This window comes from Rhamphochromis sp. 'chilingali' (assembly GCF_963969265.1).
Source record: "Rhamphochromis sp. 'chilingali' genome assembly, chromosome: 12".
NCBI classification, from domain to species: Eukaryota; Metazoa; Chordata; class Actinopteri; order Cichliformes; family Cichlidae; genus Rhamphochromis; species Rhamphochromis sp. 'chilingali'.
In genome coordinates, this window is record NC_137939.1 from 2646798 (window position 1) to 2664321 (window position 17524).

At 45.5% G+C, this 17524-nt stretch overlaps 1 protein-coding gene across 2 annotated transcripts in view; it reads left to right on the plus strand.

Moving 5' to 3' along the window:
• The window catches only part of kmt2d (lysine (K)-specific methyltransferase 2D), a 30297-nt gene that overhangs the window by 5594 nt on the left and 7179 nt on the right, over positions 1–17524 (plus strand). Inside the window, exons 7-44 of one of the 2 annotated variants that reach the window (XM_080899228.1) lie at positions 38–209; positions 342–456; positions 675–853; positions 952–1229; positions 1371–1490; positions 1646–2439; positions 2566–2688; positions 2842–2955; positions 3079–3183; positions 3268–3449; positions 3752–3916; positions 4071–4180; positions 4313–4357; positions 4458–4646; positions 4746–4928; positions 5034–5156; positions 5693–5814; positions 5910–6039; positions 6123–6209; positions 6292–6369; positions 6467–6625; positions 6759–6828; positions 6991–7229; positions 7335–7408; positions 7674–7724; positions 7833–9449; positions 9542–9700; positions 10025–10143; positions 10295–12213; positions 12300–12423; positions 12808–12889; positions 12982–13048; positions 13191–13423; positions 13534–16440; positions 16650–16799; positions 16907–17071; positions 17171–17318; positions 17412–17493. In XM_080899228.1, coding sequence (XP_080755354.1) covers positions 38–209; positions 342–456; positions 675–853; positions 952–1229; positions 1371–1490; positions 1646–2439; positions 2566–2688; positions 2842–2955; positions 3079–3183; positions 3268–3449; positions 3752–3916; positions 4071–4180; positions 4313–4357; positions 4458–4646; positions 4746–4928; positions 5034–5156; positions 5693–5814; positions 5910–6039; positions 6123–6209; positions 6292–6369; positions 6467–6625; positions 6759–6828; positions 6991–7229; positions 7335–7408; positions 7674–7724; positions 7833–9449; positions 9542–9700; positions 10025–10143; positions 10295–12213; positions 12300–12423; positions 12808–12889; positions 12982–13048; positions 13191–13423; positions 13534–16440; positions 16650–16799; positions 16907–17071; positions 17171–17318; positions 17412–17493 — 11779 coding nt within the window. The remainder of the gene's footprint in view (positions 1–37; positions 210–341; positions 457–674; positions 854–951; positions 1230–1370; positions 1491–1645; positions 2440–2565; positions 2689–2841; positions 2956–3078; positions 3184–3267; positions 3450–3751; positions 3917–4070; positions 4181–4312; positions 4358–4457; positions 4647–4745; positions 4929–5033; positions 5157–5692; positions 5815–5909; positions 6040–6122; positions 6210–6291; positions 6370–6466; positions 6626–6758; positions 6829–6990; positions 7230–7334; positions 7409–7673; positions 7725–7832; positions 9450–9541; positions 9701–10024; positions 10144–10294; positions 12214–12299; positions 12424–12807; positions 12890–12981; positions 13049–13190; positions 13424–13533; positions 16441–16649; positions 16800–16906; positions 17072–17170; positions 17319–17411; positions 17494–17524) is intronic. The other variant, XM_080899229.1, reaches the window with a different exon arrangement.

Sequence of the window (17524 nt, forward strand, 5' to 3'; positions counted from 1 at the left end):
TTTTTTGTTTTTTGTTTTGTTTGTTTGTTTTATGCAGCTGGTGAAGAGTCTTGGTGTGCAGTATGTGACTCAGCAGGCGAGCTCACTGATTTGCTCTTCTGCACGGGTTGTGGTCTCCACTACCATGCAGCCTGTCTGGAGATTGGAGCCACACCTATCCAGAGGGCAGGATGGCAGTGTCCAGAGTGTAAAGTGTGCCAGACTTGCAGGTGAGTCTAACAGTCTAGCATCGTTCCTTTTTCTCAGATGTGTGTCCTGTTTTACTTTGTTTTTATTTTAACTGATTATTTTATTTGAATTGATTAAATCTCCCTTTTCCACTTATTATTACTTTTTCTTAGACAACCAGGTGAAGACTCCAAAATGTTGGTATGTGATGCTTGTGATAAGGGATACCACACCTTCTGTCTCCAGCCAGCCATGGATTCTCTTCCCTCTGACCCATGGAAATGCAGAGTAAATCCTTTTTCTTTATTTAACCCTCTATCCAAAAAGATTTCCGTATATTGAAACTGGACATTCACTTATTTAATAAAACATAATCTTACCTTATTTTATCCAAATTATTTCTGTTTAAAAAGACATTGGTAAAGGGTTTTTTTTGTTGTTGTTTTTTGTTTTTTCCCTGTCTGCTTTTTTTGGGTAATTGTGCTCTGTAATCTTTATTCTATTAGAGGTGTCGTGTATGTGTGGTGTGCGGAGTCCGTGGACTAGTGCTGCCAGGCTCGGCCCAGTGGTTTGATAACTACGCCGTGTGTGAGGGATGCCAGCATCACCGCAGTTCTATATGTTGTGTGTGCAGCAAAGCTGCCAACCCGTCTGTTGCTTTGCAGTGTTGCAGCATGTGCCGCAGGTTAGTTTAAAATATAACAGAGCTTGCCATGATGTGTGACCATGTCAGTGTTACGATCATTAAAAACAAATAAAAATCTTAATAATCTTTTGTCTCAGATGGGTTCACAGTGAGTGTAGTTCAGCGGGGGAACCCCCAAAAGCTGAGATCATTTGCCTGCTTTGTAAGGAGGGTCAGCGGCAGCCAGTTGCTGAACCATACACAGCAGACACTCAGACCACAACGTCCCTTAAGGAAACTGAAGGAGACATTAAATTGGTGGGAATGCCAGTCCAAATGGATACAGACTTATCAGAAGTGACACCAGGACAGAAACACACATTAGAAATGGGACAGGCTAAAGATGAGGCTGATAAAGAGACACCTATGGACTTTGGTAAGTCGTTACTGTACACTACATTGGATCAAACTTAAAAGAAATGCCTGTGATTTGCATATGGTTGTTAGAGCATTTTGCGTGTGTGTGTGTGTGTGTGTCAGCAATGTTTTTATTTAGTTTAATTATTTTTCATCTTAGTGATGGAGTTTGCAGCGGTTCAGGCAACAAACACTGTGGAGAGAACAATGAAGGGAGAGCCACCCTTACCAACAGAAGCTTTTGGTTCTGAGGGACCAGCTCCTCTGCTTGAGTCTACAGGTAAACCAAGGTCGCACGATGGATGTACTATATATGAAAATAAACACCAAGCAGAACTAGATTTTTTTTTTCCCCCCCCCCAAAAGATTATTGTATCTAATAATGGATGTAAAAATGACAGTGGTGATAATCACACATTCCTTCATTTCAAATAGGCTGTGCAACAACAGAGCAGAGGGGCTCTTGTCCTCCCGCTGCTGAAGACGGAGCCAAAGAGGCACAGAGTCAAGTGGCAGCTTCCCAGGATCCCACAGCAGAGACACAGTCTAACAACAGCTGTGAAGTAGAACCAACACCAGTGTCACAGCAAGGCCCTGAAAGCATGGAGGTGGATGAGGAGAAGCAAGATGCTCCTCCCTCAGTTAAACAAGAACTATCACAAGAGTTATTGAAGAGTGCATCTGGTGACATCTGTATAGGACCGTTCTGTAACGATCCCCAGAAGTTACCAGCTTCCACAGTCTCTGTGGTTAAAACGGAGCCTTTGTCTATGGATGAAAAGCAGGAACGAAGTCCATGCCATGACTTCCAGTTGCTTTCTAATCGTTCTTTATCAATAGACACACAAGAGTCCCTCTCTGCAGCTGACATAGAGGGGAGGTTATTACCTCACTCTGAGGAGGAGGAGGAAGAGGAGGATGAGGATGATGACCAAATGAAAGGACACAGTGAGGACATCAAGAGAAAACTACAAGAGGTTAAGCCGGAGTTGTTGCTGGATGAAATGTCAAATATGAGCCATGGTGATGAGAGCAGCAGTGGCTTTCTAGGCTCTCCAGGAGAACCTGACCCTCAGCTTTCCATGGAGCTTGGCCTTGTACCTTCCAGCCGCTCGCACACTGACATCTTGCTCACTGAGACCGATGACTCTCTTCCCTTTGAACCTCTCAGAAGTGACAGAGAAAAGGCCAAACGCAGAGGGTCCCCAGGCCGCTCAAGGGTCAAACAGGTGAGGTCACCATGTACTAGTTGATATATATTTTTTGATAGCTGGCACTAATTTAAGTCTTTGTTTTTAATGTGTCATTGTTATAACGTGACTTGACATTGAGAAGGCTGTTTCTGTGAATTGCAGGGACGAAGCAGTAGTTTCCCTGGAAAGCGTAGACCTCGAGGTGGTAGTGGTGGTGGTGGAGGGAGAGGGCGTGGTGGGAGGTCACGCCTTAAAGCTATGGCCTCCTGCATCGACGCCTTTTTGGTGAGCTGCACTTTTAAGCATGTGTTTTTGTTTTTTGTTGTTGTTTTTAATGTTATTTAACTTTTTAAAATATTTTAGTAATATGTAGTTCTCATAATTTTCATAAATTAGCTTGAAATAAAATACTTCTGCAAAATTACTACACTGTTACAGCTAAGCATGACCTCAGACACTGGACTGAGTAAGGAGGAAGACGAAGAAGAAGATGACACCATGCAGAACACAGTTGTTCTTTTTTCAAACACCGATAAATTTGTTCTGCTACAGGTAAAGCTGCTTTGACGTTTTCACTTACCCTGTGTGGATTTGCTGTGTTGACATTTCTGTATGACTGCAAATTGACTTATTGTTCTTAATTTTTCTCTTTTGTTTTCTCTCTTGTATTTTTAGGACATGTGTGTCGTCTGTGGCAGTTTTGGAAAGGGTGTAGAGGGGCAGTTGCTGGCTTGCGCTCAGTGTGCCCAGTGCTACCATCCTTATTGTGTTAACAGCAAAGTAAGAACAATGCTAAACTTATGATGGATTATGTTTTCATTGTTTTGTTTTGAAAATCCAGATTAAATTTGATGTCTTCTGCAGATCACCAAGACGATGCTTCGTAAGGGCTGGCGTTGTTTGGAATGTATTGTGTGTGAAGTGTGTGGAAAGGCTTCAGACCCGTCTCGTCTGCTGCTGTGTGACGACTGTGATGTCAGCTATCACACCTACTGCTTGGACCCTCCCCTGCACACTGTACCCAAGGGTGGTTGGAAGTGCAAATGGTAAAAAGAGAGAGACATGATAAAAAAACAAGAAACTTAAGTGCACAAAGCTTTGTTCATCCATGTAGCTTTGAATTGGGTCAAATGGAAATGAATATATCCAAATTTGCATATTATGTAAAACACTGGTGGCTCAGCCTTCATTTGCAATTCAGAGGCCCATCCCTCCGGCTCTTGCTTCTGTAGCAACAGAAAATTTGTTACACCAATCACATTGGTATCAGTAGTTTTATTTTTTTAATCTTGCATATTAGCTGGAAAAATGTTATAAAGCACTAAACTACATCTCTATCTCTGTCCAGGTGTGTGTGCTGTGTGCAGTGTGGATCCAACTCACCAGGTTTCCACTGCGAGTGGCAGAACAACTACACACACTGCGGGCCTTGCGCCAGCCTCGTCACCTGCCCGGTATGCCGGGAGAATTTCATGGAGGAGGAGCTCTTGCTGCAGTGTCAGTACTGCGATCGGTGGGTGCTGATTATTGGAACTACGCACAAAATAACCAGAAAATGAGAGCGAGTAAAGCATTACTTATGTATTTTTGATGTCATAAATTATTCCATATCATCTTTGATTTGTTGAAAAGTGCACATAGCTAGGTTTTTATGTGTGCCTATGCAGATGGGTCCATGCCGTCTGTGAGAGTCTGTACACAGAGGATGAGGTGGAACAGGCTTCTGATGAGGGCTTTGCTTGCACATCTTGCACCCCATATGTTCCAAAACCTGTGGGTAAGTCTCAGATTGACAGTGTCTAGGTCTTCAGAAATACAATTAAGATATTGTGGGGTGAGTTTTTTGACTGGTTGTTTTATTGGTGACACAATTTTCTTTTTCTCCCTACTTTTTGCCCTTTGGTCACAGTAGTAGAGTCAGCCATTATGGCTTCAATAAAGATAAAAGAGCCAGGTAAGAAGATGTAGCTCCTTATGTTAGTTAATTATTCCAAGTACATTTTCTGAGTTTGTGCCCTTTATTTTTACTTAAATTTGTGATTGTCACTTTTTAGAGCCCCAGTTCTACCGTTTGGAGGGTGTTTGGCTTACAGAGTCAGGCATGTCCCTGCTTCGTAGCATCTCTATGTCTCCCCTGCACAAGAGACGGCAACGTCGCTCCCGTCTTGGCACTATGTGCTCTGAAGGAGGTCCTGATGGAATGGATCTAAGAGAGGTTGAAGGAGAAGGGGATGAGGGAAAAGGTTTGGACAATTTCCACTCGTTCATTTGTCTCTAAAGAGTTTTCAGGATTACTTTGTGCCTTTTACAATAAATAAATAAATGTTCCTCTATATAACCAGGCTGTGGGGATCCCATGGACTGTGAATCAAAGATAGACCAACATGGGAGCCCTGAGAGAGACGGTGGTACTGAGCGGGATGCAGGTGCAGAGGGAGGTGCTGACGGTGACTGTGAGGGTCTTAAAGGGGGAGCAGAGGAGACAGATGACAGCAAGAAAAGAAAGCGAAAACCTTACAGGCCTGGTATGCAATCATGAATGTGACTGTATAAAGGCATTTACAGTATCTACATAGATGTATCATCATATCCAAAATAATTAAAACATATGTTTCCTTTAATTATGTTAGGAATTGGAGGTTTTATGGTGCGACAAAGGAAGTGTCACACACGGATGAAGAAAGAATTTTTTGCCCAGTTGGCTGGAGAGACCATGTTGGATGGACAGCCAATTGAGCGAACTATTGAAGAAGGTTTGTGACAACAATTAATTAATTAATTAATATATATATATATATATTTTTTTTTTTCTCCACTGTTGTGTCACATTGTTTTTAGGTCAGTGGTAGTGACTTAATTGATATAACTGTTCAATGGTATGTCAGGTCAGAAAGCTTGCTAGGGAACATAGTAGCTTGTTCACCTTCTTTGTGATCTAAGGCTGCATTTAGACTTATATCAACCACTGACATCAAACCAAGCCCTTGTTTATTTAATTAAAGCCACAATGCTGAAGTGAACAAGGTGGTAAAGTAGAGGAATCAAGCAAAAAAATAATCAAGGTGATTCAATAGAACATCGTGATCAGGACTTAATTTGTGACAAAATGCTTTAAAATCCGACATGATGCAAACACTACATGCCCCCACCTTCACACACTTAGACATTTTTAATGTTCAGCTCCCTTGGAACGTCCTCATCTCTGCTTAACTTGTAGAGTTGTGATTCAATGTATTTTATGCAAATAACCTAAACCAAAGAAAACTGAATTTTATTATTACATTTTTAGGGCCCCACCCTGACACAGACAACATTATGGATCCTAAACCAGTGGAGGGAGAGGAACAGGCCAAGAAACGTCGGGGTCGGAAGAGGAGCAAACTCGAGGATATGTTTCCAGCTTATCTCCAGGTTTCTTGTCTCTCTATGTGCCATGTTTTAAAAGTGAAAATAAAGATATCCACTGATTTGATGTATATATTGTAAACATTTGTAATTCCCGGCAGGAGGCATTCTTTGGAAAGACACTGATAGACTTGAGTAAGAAGGCAGTGATGATACCTCCAGGGCAGAGGCCAGGTTCATGCCCCATCAGACCTACTTTACCAGCACCAACCAAGAGTACTACCCCAGACAGTAAGAACATTAACTTGAATTTGGGATGCTGGTTAAGAAAAAAAGTCAGTGCAGGATATGTAAATTTTTGTTTCTTTCACTAGCTGATGCCGGGGATCGTGTGGTGGACATAAATTGTCCCCTCAAGCAAGAGGGGGGTGAAGCCCCCCAGGCTCAGGGAGACGGTGCAGGTAAGTATCTATGTGGCAGGTGAAGTTAATAGACCTTTTTAACATGCAGTTCCAGGTTGTTTTAAAGTTTTACACCTTTTAGGGATTCCTACACCATCCTCATCACAGACAAACCAGGTGTCAACTGATCCTCATGATTCTGATGCAGAAAAAAATGAAGGTAAGTTCCTGCGGAGGGCACTGTGCTATATAGCATTTAAGAATGACTTGTAATATAATTTATTCCTTCCTACCATGCTGTTGTGCTTGTGTGATAGGTCTTCCACAGGGGGTGGAGAGTCAGGATTCTGAGCAGTTCTTCAGGAAGGTTCTGGGAGTGTCGGATGGTTCCTCCTTGGGAGGTATGAAGCCCATCTTGGAGGGCAATAAGGGAGAACTCAGTCGTAGTGCTTTGCCACAGAGAGCTCTCCCCTCAGGTGAGAACAAGGGTTTCCTACAGATGTTCATATAATTAAAACCGCAGCTATTATTACCTGTTGTATGATTCCTGAATTATTAAAAGCATGATTGAAAAACTGTTGTATTTTAATTCAATTACCGGAATTGCAGGGTCCCTGCCCTCAGCTGGAATGATGGATGCCTTTCCTGGAATTTCTCAGTCACCGTTCTTCGACATGCGGTAGGCTCATTAGTGCATTTTATTTCACAGCATCTCAGTCATGTAGTTACAACTCATATAAAAGCAGAAGCTTAATTCCCAATTATTTATATTTTTCCCCCCGCATGTGGCCTTTTTATTTGACCAAAAAACAAACCCTCTAACTTATTATATGGTGTACAGGGACAGAGGAGGGCTGTTCAGTCCAGATGGCGGTGAGGAGAGCCCTTGGGCAACTCCCTCTACCCCAGCAACTCCTTCCTCCCCACCAACCCCCACAGAGGCAGAGGGTGATGGTCTGTCCTATAACCAGCGTAGTCTGCAGCGCTGGGAGAAGGATGAGGAGCTTGGAGAGCTCTCAACTATTTCCCCTGTTCTTTATGCCAATACAAACTTCCCAACTCTCAAACAGGACTACCCAGGTTAGTGAAGAAGAAACATATTGTACAATGTATTTTATCAAGGTCATGATTTTTAAGTTTATGTCACAGTTGTAACGTAAGTGTTAAATATTTCTCTCATCACAGATTGGGCTAGTCGCTGCAAGCAGATCATGAAAATCTGGAGGAAGGTCCCAGCTGCTGACAAGGTTCCATATCTGGTAGGTTCTCTGTTTTTGTTTTGTTTAATACATTATTCTTTCATATTATCATTTGTTTGCTGTAATTCTCTTTTTAACACATTTCTAAATTTGCAGTTGGTCATATACTAGGTTCTCCTTTTTTAATTTTTTATTTATTTATTTATCCATTGTGTGTTTTTTAGCCTTGTTTTTATAAGAGTTCGTGCTTGGACTTGTGTGCCTGTACATACGTGCAGAAGCCGACTCTCTCTCTCTCTCTCTCTCTCGCTCTCTCTCTTTGTAGCAAAAGGCCAAAGATAACCGAGCAGCTCAGAGGATAAACAAGGCACAGAAGGTGAGTTAAAAGTAGATTTCTTTTTTTATTAAGTTTAGCAAATGACTTCATTAGGTTTACGGTGTGTGTGGTTAATATTCCTTTGGTGCTCTTTTTACCTTTTCACAGCAGGCAGAAAGTCAAGTGTGCAGGCCAGTAAAAACAGAGCAACCACGTGCAAAGGGAGAACGGCCAAGTTTACACCTCCAGATCCCACCACCTTCAGGCTCAACATCAATCTCCTCTCAACCCAGCTCTGCAGACAGCCCATTTCCCTTGCCTCCCGATTCAGGATCGTCTTCTGTCTTTTTCTCAGATGGACCTGTCAAAACTCCATTATCAGCTGAAATCCGGACAGATCCTTTGGCTAAGCTTCCGCCTCAGTCACCCCATTCTTACTCACACCCAACCACACCTTTCTCTAATGCCGGGGCCAGCCCCGTACAGGCCCCTTCCTCAGGTTATTCTGCTTCCGGCCCGCAGGGCCCTCCTCAGGGACGGCCAGCCAGTCTTGGCCCTTTTGACATGCAACCAGGAACTCCTGGAACCCCCAGACGGGCTCAGCAGGTTGACCCCTACTTCAGATCACAGCTGCAGCAGCAACAGGGTCTTCTTCCACAATCCCAGCAAGGCTCTCAGGAGTCCCTAGGGCCTCCAGAAAGTCCTCATTCAAGAGGTCCTGGGCTCGGGGAGTCGACCATTTTTTCACCATCCCACAATACCCACTATGGAGATCCCTTCAGAACCCAGCAAGGAATGGGAAGGCCAGAATATGGTTCATCACCGTCACCATCTGCATTGGCTTCATCTCCTGCAAGCACAGGGCAGTACAGGACTGATATGAGTGCACCCTCTCCACGTTCCTCTGCAGTTGGCAGACATGATCTGTCCACCGGCTCCCCTGCTGGAATGCTTGAGTCTGGAGATGGTTTGTTCAAGGCACCTTTAACGCCACGAATGCACCAAGGAGAGAGTGGGGCACTTCATCCTGGAGCTTCACCTAGCCATGTTGCTGAAGGCTTCAGGCAGTCTCCCTCTCACTCTGATCCCCATATTCATCCTCCACTAACTACCAGACCGCAGTCAGGTGATAATTGTTCTCTTGGACCCCAGAGACACGCTGTAGCTCAACAGGAGCAATGTCCTAGAGTACCCTCCAGCCCACAGTCCCAGGGCAGCTGCCAGTCTCCCCACACTCCTGGTGGCATGTCCAATGATGGTTACTCTGTCCAGTCTCCTGCTACTCCTCGTTTCCAATCTCCAGACCCTTGTTCTCGGCCACCTTCAAGGCCACAATCTAGAGACCCGTTTGCAGCAGTCCATAAGCCACCTCGCACTTCCTCTATTGGCCCAGAGGGAACTGGAAGTTTCAAAACATCCCCTCATCCTAACCAGCCATCTCCAGCCCATTCTACTAATACATCTATAGGGGATCCCCTCTCTGGAAAGCCATCAGCTCCCCCTACTTTCAGCCGCAGCCCGAGCACGGGAGGCTTTCAAATAACTCAACAGCAGACTCAGATGGTGCAGCAACCACAGCCACAAACTCAGCCGGCTTTGTCAGCAGACAGCCTTACCTCGCGAGTGCCACCTTCCTCTGGATCTCAAGAAATACCAGCTGTCCACACTTCAGACATGTCAAGTCAGCCATCTTTGCCAGTAACTCAAGAAATTCCTGATATTTCAGCAGTACAGGACCCTTCAGTAGCAGGACTCAGCCCTGCTGATCTGGAAAAGCACAGACCGGTATCAAAATATTTGCCTTTGAGCAGGCATTGAGTGCACTTCTGCATGCTTTTGTTTTTTCTTTGCTAATCAAAGTTTCTCGTGTTTTATAGCGCCAAAGACTGAGGGAATTTGTGATCAGACAACAAATGCACAGACAAGAGAAGGAGGCAGCTGCTGCTGCTGGCAGTGCATCCCCTGGATGGTCTGGGGGAGGGATGGGAGCCTTTCAGCAGGATAAAACTCACAGAGCACCACCACCTTATCCACAGGTAGGGATCCTGTGATTGAATAACATTACATTATTAATGTGAAATCTTGCAGGCATTGTTACATGCATGTGGGGAAGATGCCCACAGATGATTAGTGGCATTGTAAAGCGCTTTGGGTGCCTTGAAAAGCGCTATATAAATCCAATCCATTATTATAATAATAATAATAATAATAATAATAATAATCTGGAAGATGTAGGGTTTTTTTTTTTTTTTTTTTTTTAAAGTTTCTGATTTTCATGCAGACATTATGAAAAAAGTTATTTTTGATTTATTAATAACTAAAGAGTCAAGGGACAATGGTACAATTTTTACTTCCTTTAGGAACGTATTGCTGCTGCCGCTTCAAGTGCTCAGGCTTCTGTATCGGGGAAGATGCCCACAGATGATAAGCTCATTCGCCCACCACATACAGGAAACCCTGCCGTTGTTGATCCAGTTAGGTAAGCATTTAAATAATGAGGTACTTGGATTGAATAAACCAAATACAGGCATAAATCTTTTGGCCCTGAAGATACAACTGGCGTCTTAAATTAGTCCAACTCCCTTTCGTTGTTTTTGGGGGGGAAAAAAAATATTTTTGTCTTTCTTCAGGCTACCAGGATCTTCCAGACCGCAGGGTATGTTTACCCGTCCACCATTCCCTCCTCAGTGGCAGGGCCAGGCTCCAAGGAGGTTCCCTCAGCCTGGCATGGAAGCTGTGGGCATAAGGCACAATCTTAACCCTGCTGTCAATATCCAAGGTATGGAAGGCATGGGTAATACTCATGCCATGATGCCAGGGCACGGAGGTGAATCCATGCAGCCAATGAGTCAAGGTCCACCACCACAGTTCATTGAGTTGAGACATAATTCACAAAGGCCACCCCTGCGACACCAATTTATACCCCGTGGACCCCAGCCCAGGCCACGTCTCTTTGTCCCAGAGCAAGAGATGTCAACACCTTATGTTCAGCAACTTCCTATAGCTCAAGTTGGTGGGATTCAGACAGAGGGGTTACAACAGGGTGGACTGTCAGTTTTACTGCCTCAGCAGTCCCACATGCAACCTCAAAATGCTACTTCAGCCCAAAACACTCGCAGTACTGAGCAGCATCGACTTTCACAACCAGGTATAGTCACAGAGCCCCAGCCTGCAGCTGTAGAAAATGCAGAAGAACTGCCAGAACCTGATCTTGATGGGCTAGGCGATGCTCCAGGAGATGGAGGAGTAGAAGATGAGGATGATTTGGCTCTTGACCTGGACCCTGACAAAGGAGATGATGACTTGGGCAACCTGGACAACCTCGAAACCAATGATCCACATCTTGATGACTTACTCAACAGTGATGAGTTTGACCTGCTGGCTTACACTGATCCTGAACTGAACCAAGGAGACCCTAAAGATGTCTTCTCAGACCAGCTGCGGCTGGTAGAAGCTGAAAGTGAGGGTCCTTCAGCGTCGTCTGGTTCTGCACATGTTAAAGTGGAAGACAAAGCCAGGGTGGAGCCAGAGCGGAAGGCTCTGACAAAAGTCCCTTCTACTGCACTAGAGTCTGCTGCTCAACTAACACGCTCTTCACAAACCGCTGATGCCTCTAAAGTTAAAGTAGAGAACAGAGGTTTGACGCCTCAGCTGCAAACGGGACAGACTGTGGTGAAAGCTGAAATGGGAGAAGCGGTATCCATGCCTCTTGGTGTGACCGCACCAACAACAAAGACTCCACAAAGTGAGAGCCAGTCTGCCTCACTCAGTTCTGTTCGATTAGGGGGACTTCCATATCCCTTGCCAGGCCAAGGTAATCCATTGCCTTTTCCTCCAGCTCCTCCACATGGCGATATGGGTGATGATCCCTTAGGACTACCTGATGTAGGGGAGCAGCACTCTCCTGCTGTAGATCTGGCAAAGGTAGAGAGCTCATTAGATGGTGAACTGCCTCTTCTAATACAAGATCTCCTGGAGCATGAAAAGAAAGAACAACAGAAACAGCAACAGCTCAGTTCTCTTCAACAAGGAGGCATACCACAACAGTTTTCAGGCATTCCAAATCCACATCCGAATCAACATTCATCTGGGCAAATAATGTTACCACACCACCATCGTCCACCACCCCAAGGTATGATGAATCAGCCAGGGATGGTACCGCGTGCGTCACACATTTTGCAGCAGCAAAGGCTTATGGGACCTGGTATAGTACCGCCAACTCACATGATGGCCCAGCAGCAAACCATGATGAGGACGATGCAGCCTGGGATGCAGCCTGGGATGCAGCCAGGGATGCAGCCAGGGATGCAGCCAGGGATGCAGCCTGGGGTGCAGCCAGGGATGCAGCCTGGGGTGCAGCCAGGGATGCAGCCTGGGATGCAGCCTGGGGTGCAGCCTGGGATGCAGCCTGGGGTGCAGCCAGGGATGCAGCCTGGGATGCAGCCAGGGATGCAGCCAGTGATCCAGCCAGGACTTGGCCATCAATCACAACAGCAGCAGCCAGCAGTAAAACAGTCAACTCTGACCAACAGCTTCTTCCCAGATAAAGGTAAGCTTCATGTCTTGTCACAGCCACAACTTCTTCTTTTTTCTTTTGTTTTTCCATACTTCCACTAATTTCACCTATTATTGCAGATTTGGACAAATTTGCTACAGATAACATTATGGATCCCATTGCCAAGGCGAAGATGGTTGCCCTTCAGGGTATTAAGAGAGTGTTGGCACAGGATCCAATGGTTGTTCCCACTGGCATTAACAGGTATTTCTAATAATGTTTTTTTTTGTTTGTTTGTTTTTTTAATAAATAACATGGATATGTTTTTGCCATTGTTAAACTGCTGCTAGAAAGCAGAGCATGTGTTGATTGTGATTATCTTCAGATCTAGTTTTTGTTGTTGGTTCCAGCTCTTGTAAGCTGTTCAACGTAAAAGTAGCATCCCTAACACCACTGTTCACAAGGTTAACTGCTCAGCAACCACTTATTTGCAGTAGCTATGTGTCAGAGACATGCCTGCAATGGTAACTTCAGTGTTAAAGACTGCGATTAGACGATCAACTGTACCATTAGCACACCTGTTTGCTGAGGCCCATGTTAAATATTTTTAAGTGGATGTCACTCAGCACTGTTTTGCTTTCTCTTCAGGCAACAAGTTTCTCTGCTTGCTCAGAGGCTGGCTTCTGCCCCAGCCACAGATCCAAATCAACTTGCATCTGGACCTGCAAAGGTATGTTGGTTTATTTTTAAAAAGTGATCGATGATTTAATTTGTAAAACTGATGATAGCTGAGTCATTTAAATGCCACGTTTTTCTGTTTAGGAGGGAGAGACAAGTGATCCACCCCAGTCAAGGCCTAACCCTCCTCAGTTTGTGCAAGGAATAATCAGTATGTTTGACCAATACTGCCTTTTGAGCTGAATTGAGTCTTTTTTTTTTTCTTTTCTTTTTTTTTTAAGATTATTTTTTTTTATTGCAGTCTCCATACATTTGTGGATAGCTAAGGGTGGTTTGTGATTTCTTTTCTATAGATGATGCTGAACAGCACCAATACGAAGAATGGCTTCTTCATACCCAGCAGTTACTCCAAATGCAACTGAAATTTTTGGAAGAACAGATAGGAGTTCATCGCAAATCACGCAAAGCACTGTGTGCGAAGCAACGCACTGCTAAGAAGGCTGGCAGAGAGTTTGCTGAGGCAGATGCAGAGAAACTTAAGTTGGTCACAGAAGAGCAGAGTAAAATTCAGAAGCAGCTTGACCAGGTGTGTAGATGTTCAATGTTCTGAAAACAATTTTTGCATTGCACAAAAAAGGCTTCTGGCACATTTGATATACATGATATACAGATGTCCTCATAAATATTCTGTTTTAGGTGCGCAAGCAACAGAAGGAGCACACAAATCTAATTGCAGAGTACAGAAGCAAGCAGCAGCAGCATCAACAACAACAGCAGCAGCATCAACAACAACAGCAGCAGCAGCAGCAGCAGCAACAACAGCAGCAGCAAGGCTCTGGTATTATAACCCAAGGTCATTCTGCACAGGGGGGGCCCTCTCACATGTTTCCCAAAATGCCTGGTCAGATGATGATGGGCCAGCAGGGGGCACCAGTAATGGGGCAACATCCTGGCATGGTACCCCAAGGTGGGATGCCTGTCAGAATGCCCCAAGGTCAGCCCTTTATTGGAGGAGCCCAGCCACAGCTTTCTGGGGCTCTTGGAGCCAGTGGTGCCAGGGTCCCAGGTCCTCCTGGGCCTTCAGGAGGATTTTTCCCTCAGGGGCCTGGGGTGCAAGGTGCAGACCCTAGGCTTCTTCAAGAAAGACAACTTCAGCATAGGATGCAGATGGCAAAGTTCCAGCAACAGCAGCTGATGGGCCAACAACCAGTGTCACTCCCAAATCAACAGTCTAGTTTAATCAATCAGTCGCAGGCTGGTATGATGGGGCACCAACTTATGGCACAACAACAGGCGAACACTCAGCAGGGTATGCTAGCTAATCAGGCTAATCAGCAGAACATGGTCCAGGTTGCACAAGGAATAGTTGGAGGCCAGACTGTGGCTCCATCACAGAATCTTGTGGGCAGCCAGCCTATTAACCATTCTCAAGGCATGGTATCAACTCAGGCAGGAATAATTGGTAACCAACAAGTTGCATTGTCACAGCAGCAGAGGCCTCAGCTGATGATGGGACAGCAGGGTATGGTTGGTGCTCAAGGTCACCCTGGCCTGAGGGGGCCCCATGCCCAGTTGACTCCTCAACAACAGAACATTCTGGCCCAACGCATGCTTGCATCTCAGCAAAATATTACAAAGAATTTAGCCCACCTTCAGCAGCAGCAAATGACACAAAGACAACCAGCACAGTTGATCAACCAGTCTGGCCAAGAGCAAGGTCTTTCCCAACCCTCTACCCCACAAATGGGTTCCTCTCCTTCAGCAGGAAGTAACACACCCCAGCCCCAGGGATCTACAGAGAGCCAAAACTCAGGACCCAAAGAAGGTGGTATCCTCAGCCCTGATTCAAGAACCCCACCACAGCAGAGCGGACCCTCTACTCCCAACCAGATCCAACTAGGCTCTGCAAATGATCATCAAACTGACCTGGGACGACAGCAGCAGCACCAGAATCAGGTTTATGTAGGCCAGCAGCAACAATCAAATCCCCAGTCTGTACATGAGAAACAGTCGGGTTTGGTCGGGAACCAGCAAACTGGTATGCAGCAACTGCAGCAACAACTTCCAGTCACTGTCCAGAGGCAAAGTTCCCTCACCACTGACAAGCCCAGTTTGATGACAATTAAAGAGGAAGGAAAAACATCTGATTTCTTACATCATCAACAGCAAACTCTTCAAAATGCCACACAGCAGCCACAGGACCCCACCATGCCGCAACAGATCACAGGACACAACCATCCAGGGCAGCAACAACCTGCTATGATGGGTCTTAGTTCACAACAGCAGGCCATCATGGCCCAACAGCAGAAACAGCAGGTTTTAATGAGTATGATGAGAGCTCAGCAGCAAGGAATGATGGGACAGAGACCTGGTGTTCCTCCTGGACAGATCCGCGCCCCTATCAACATCCAGGCCATTATTGCTCAGAATCCTCAGCTCCGCAATCTCCCCCCCAACCAACAAATACAGCACATCCAAGCCATGATTGCACAAAGACAACAAGGACAAATGCTGCGGATGCCAATAGGTCAGGGCCAACAACATCAGTTGAGGCCTCAGCTCCCACAGATGGGACAGCAAATGATGGGGATGGAAGGCCATCAAATGTCACATGGAGTCATGGGGAATCCAGGAGCAGTGGGAAATCAACACCAGCCAGGTATGCCAGGCCAACAACCTGGTGTTGCTCCTCAGATACAGCAAGGAATGATGGTCTCTGGGCAGCAGCTCCAAGTGGGAGAGATGATGCAGCAACATATGAGAGGACAGGTGCCACATTCCCCAATGGACCAGGGCCCAATGGTGAGGCCAGCATCTCCACGTCAGCCATTAGCCAACTCCCCTGGGGATTCTCAACGGCACACTTTTAATCAAGCTATGGGGATTCGTCCACCCACTCCCACCCAGAACCAACAGCAAGCACTAATGGCAGGCCGTGTGCAGGGCTCTCCATCGCATGCATATTCTCCAAGAACTCCCTTTGGCATGAGTCCAGTCCACCCAGTCTCACCCCATTCATCTCATGTCTCCTCACCTTCTATAGCTGACAGCAGGGCTGGGAGGGGCAGTCCCTACAGTCAAGTCAAGGCTTCTCCACTCAGGTCACCCGGGGCTAAGAGTCCACTTGATTGTCCAGGACCTAAAGCAGACACTCAGTCACCAGGCAGTGGTCTGGCTGCTTCAGTGACTTCCAATGGGCCACAGAGAGGTACAAATGCTCAGCGTCAGTTGCAGCAGGGTGCAGAAGACAAACAAGAGGAGCTATGCAAAATGACAATACAGAATATTAAACAGGAACCAAGGGAGGTCCAGTGTGACAGTGCGGCTGAAGCTCCTACTGGGACTATAAAGCATGAAGCAACTGGGGAGATGGTTAACGCTGGGAACAACACTACCTTTATTAATGCTGGAAGTGCTGCTGTGACTCAAAGCCCTAGATCTGAGACTGGACAGCAGTTGCTGCAGAAACTCCTAAGAACTAAGAATATTCAGCTTGGCGCTCAGAGGCCTTGTGAAGGCATCCACAGTGAGATCAATGGTCACATCAACAGCAAACTGGCAATGCTTGAGCAGAAGCTTCAAGGGACTCCACGAAACATGGAGGTATGTTTTCCTAAAGTGTATTCATTCTCTTTACCCTGATCCCAAAAGGTTGATTCTGTTTATCTGGACGTAGCGTTTTCAATGGGAGAAATGTTTCGTCACTCAACCTTTTGGGATTTACTTACCTGGATGATTGAGCATGCATCAAGACTCTTTACCCTGATGTTATATTTGGGAAAAATCTGTTTTATTTTCTTGACCTTTTACAGGATCTGCAATCGATAACAAAAAGGCCTCCTGTGCAAAAGCCAAAGCGCACTAATAAGGCAGCTGGAGATCGAGGGCCTAATGCACGGAAGAAAAACAAGAAGGAAGAAGTTGGAAAAAGTGCTGAAGCCTTGTTAAAACAACTCAAACAGGTACAATAATGTCAAAATACATTTCCCCCCCTAATGATATTTTGCCACTGATGATCTGAAGATTGATTCTTTTTCCTTTTCTTGGCTAATGGATTTTTACTCTGTAGGGCCTCTCTCTGCTGCCCTTGATGGAGCCGTCAATCACTGCCAGTGTGGATCTTTTTGCACCTTTTGGAAGCAGTCCAGCCAATGGAAAAGCCCAGCTAAAAGGCTCATTTGGAAATGCAGTGTTAGACAATATCCCAGACTACTACTCTCAGTTACTCACTAAGGTCAAACTAAGCTGCCAGTGCACCACCAACATTTTGAATAAGGCATAAAGGTAATTTCAGAGCAAAGTCTTCAAGAACATATTGTTTGTGCATTCACAGAGCAACCTCAGCAACCCCCCAACACCCCCATCTTCCTTGCCACCTACTCCTCCACCATCAGTACAGCACAAACTGCTCAATGGAGTAACAGCTGGGGAGGATCTGGCTGAGAGACAGAAAAACAGAGAGCCTGCTGAAGAGCCGATGGGTACATTTATTGTTAATTATTAATCCACAGTTATGCAGTAATTGCATTCTAAATGCAATGTATTATTATGCTGCATTTTGTTTCCTCCTTCAGATTCTGTGAAAGAGGAGGTAAAGAGTGTAGATATTCTAGCAGCTCTCCCCACACCACCACATAACCAGAATGAGGATATCAGGTACACAAGGACAACTGTGCATAGTTATCAG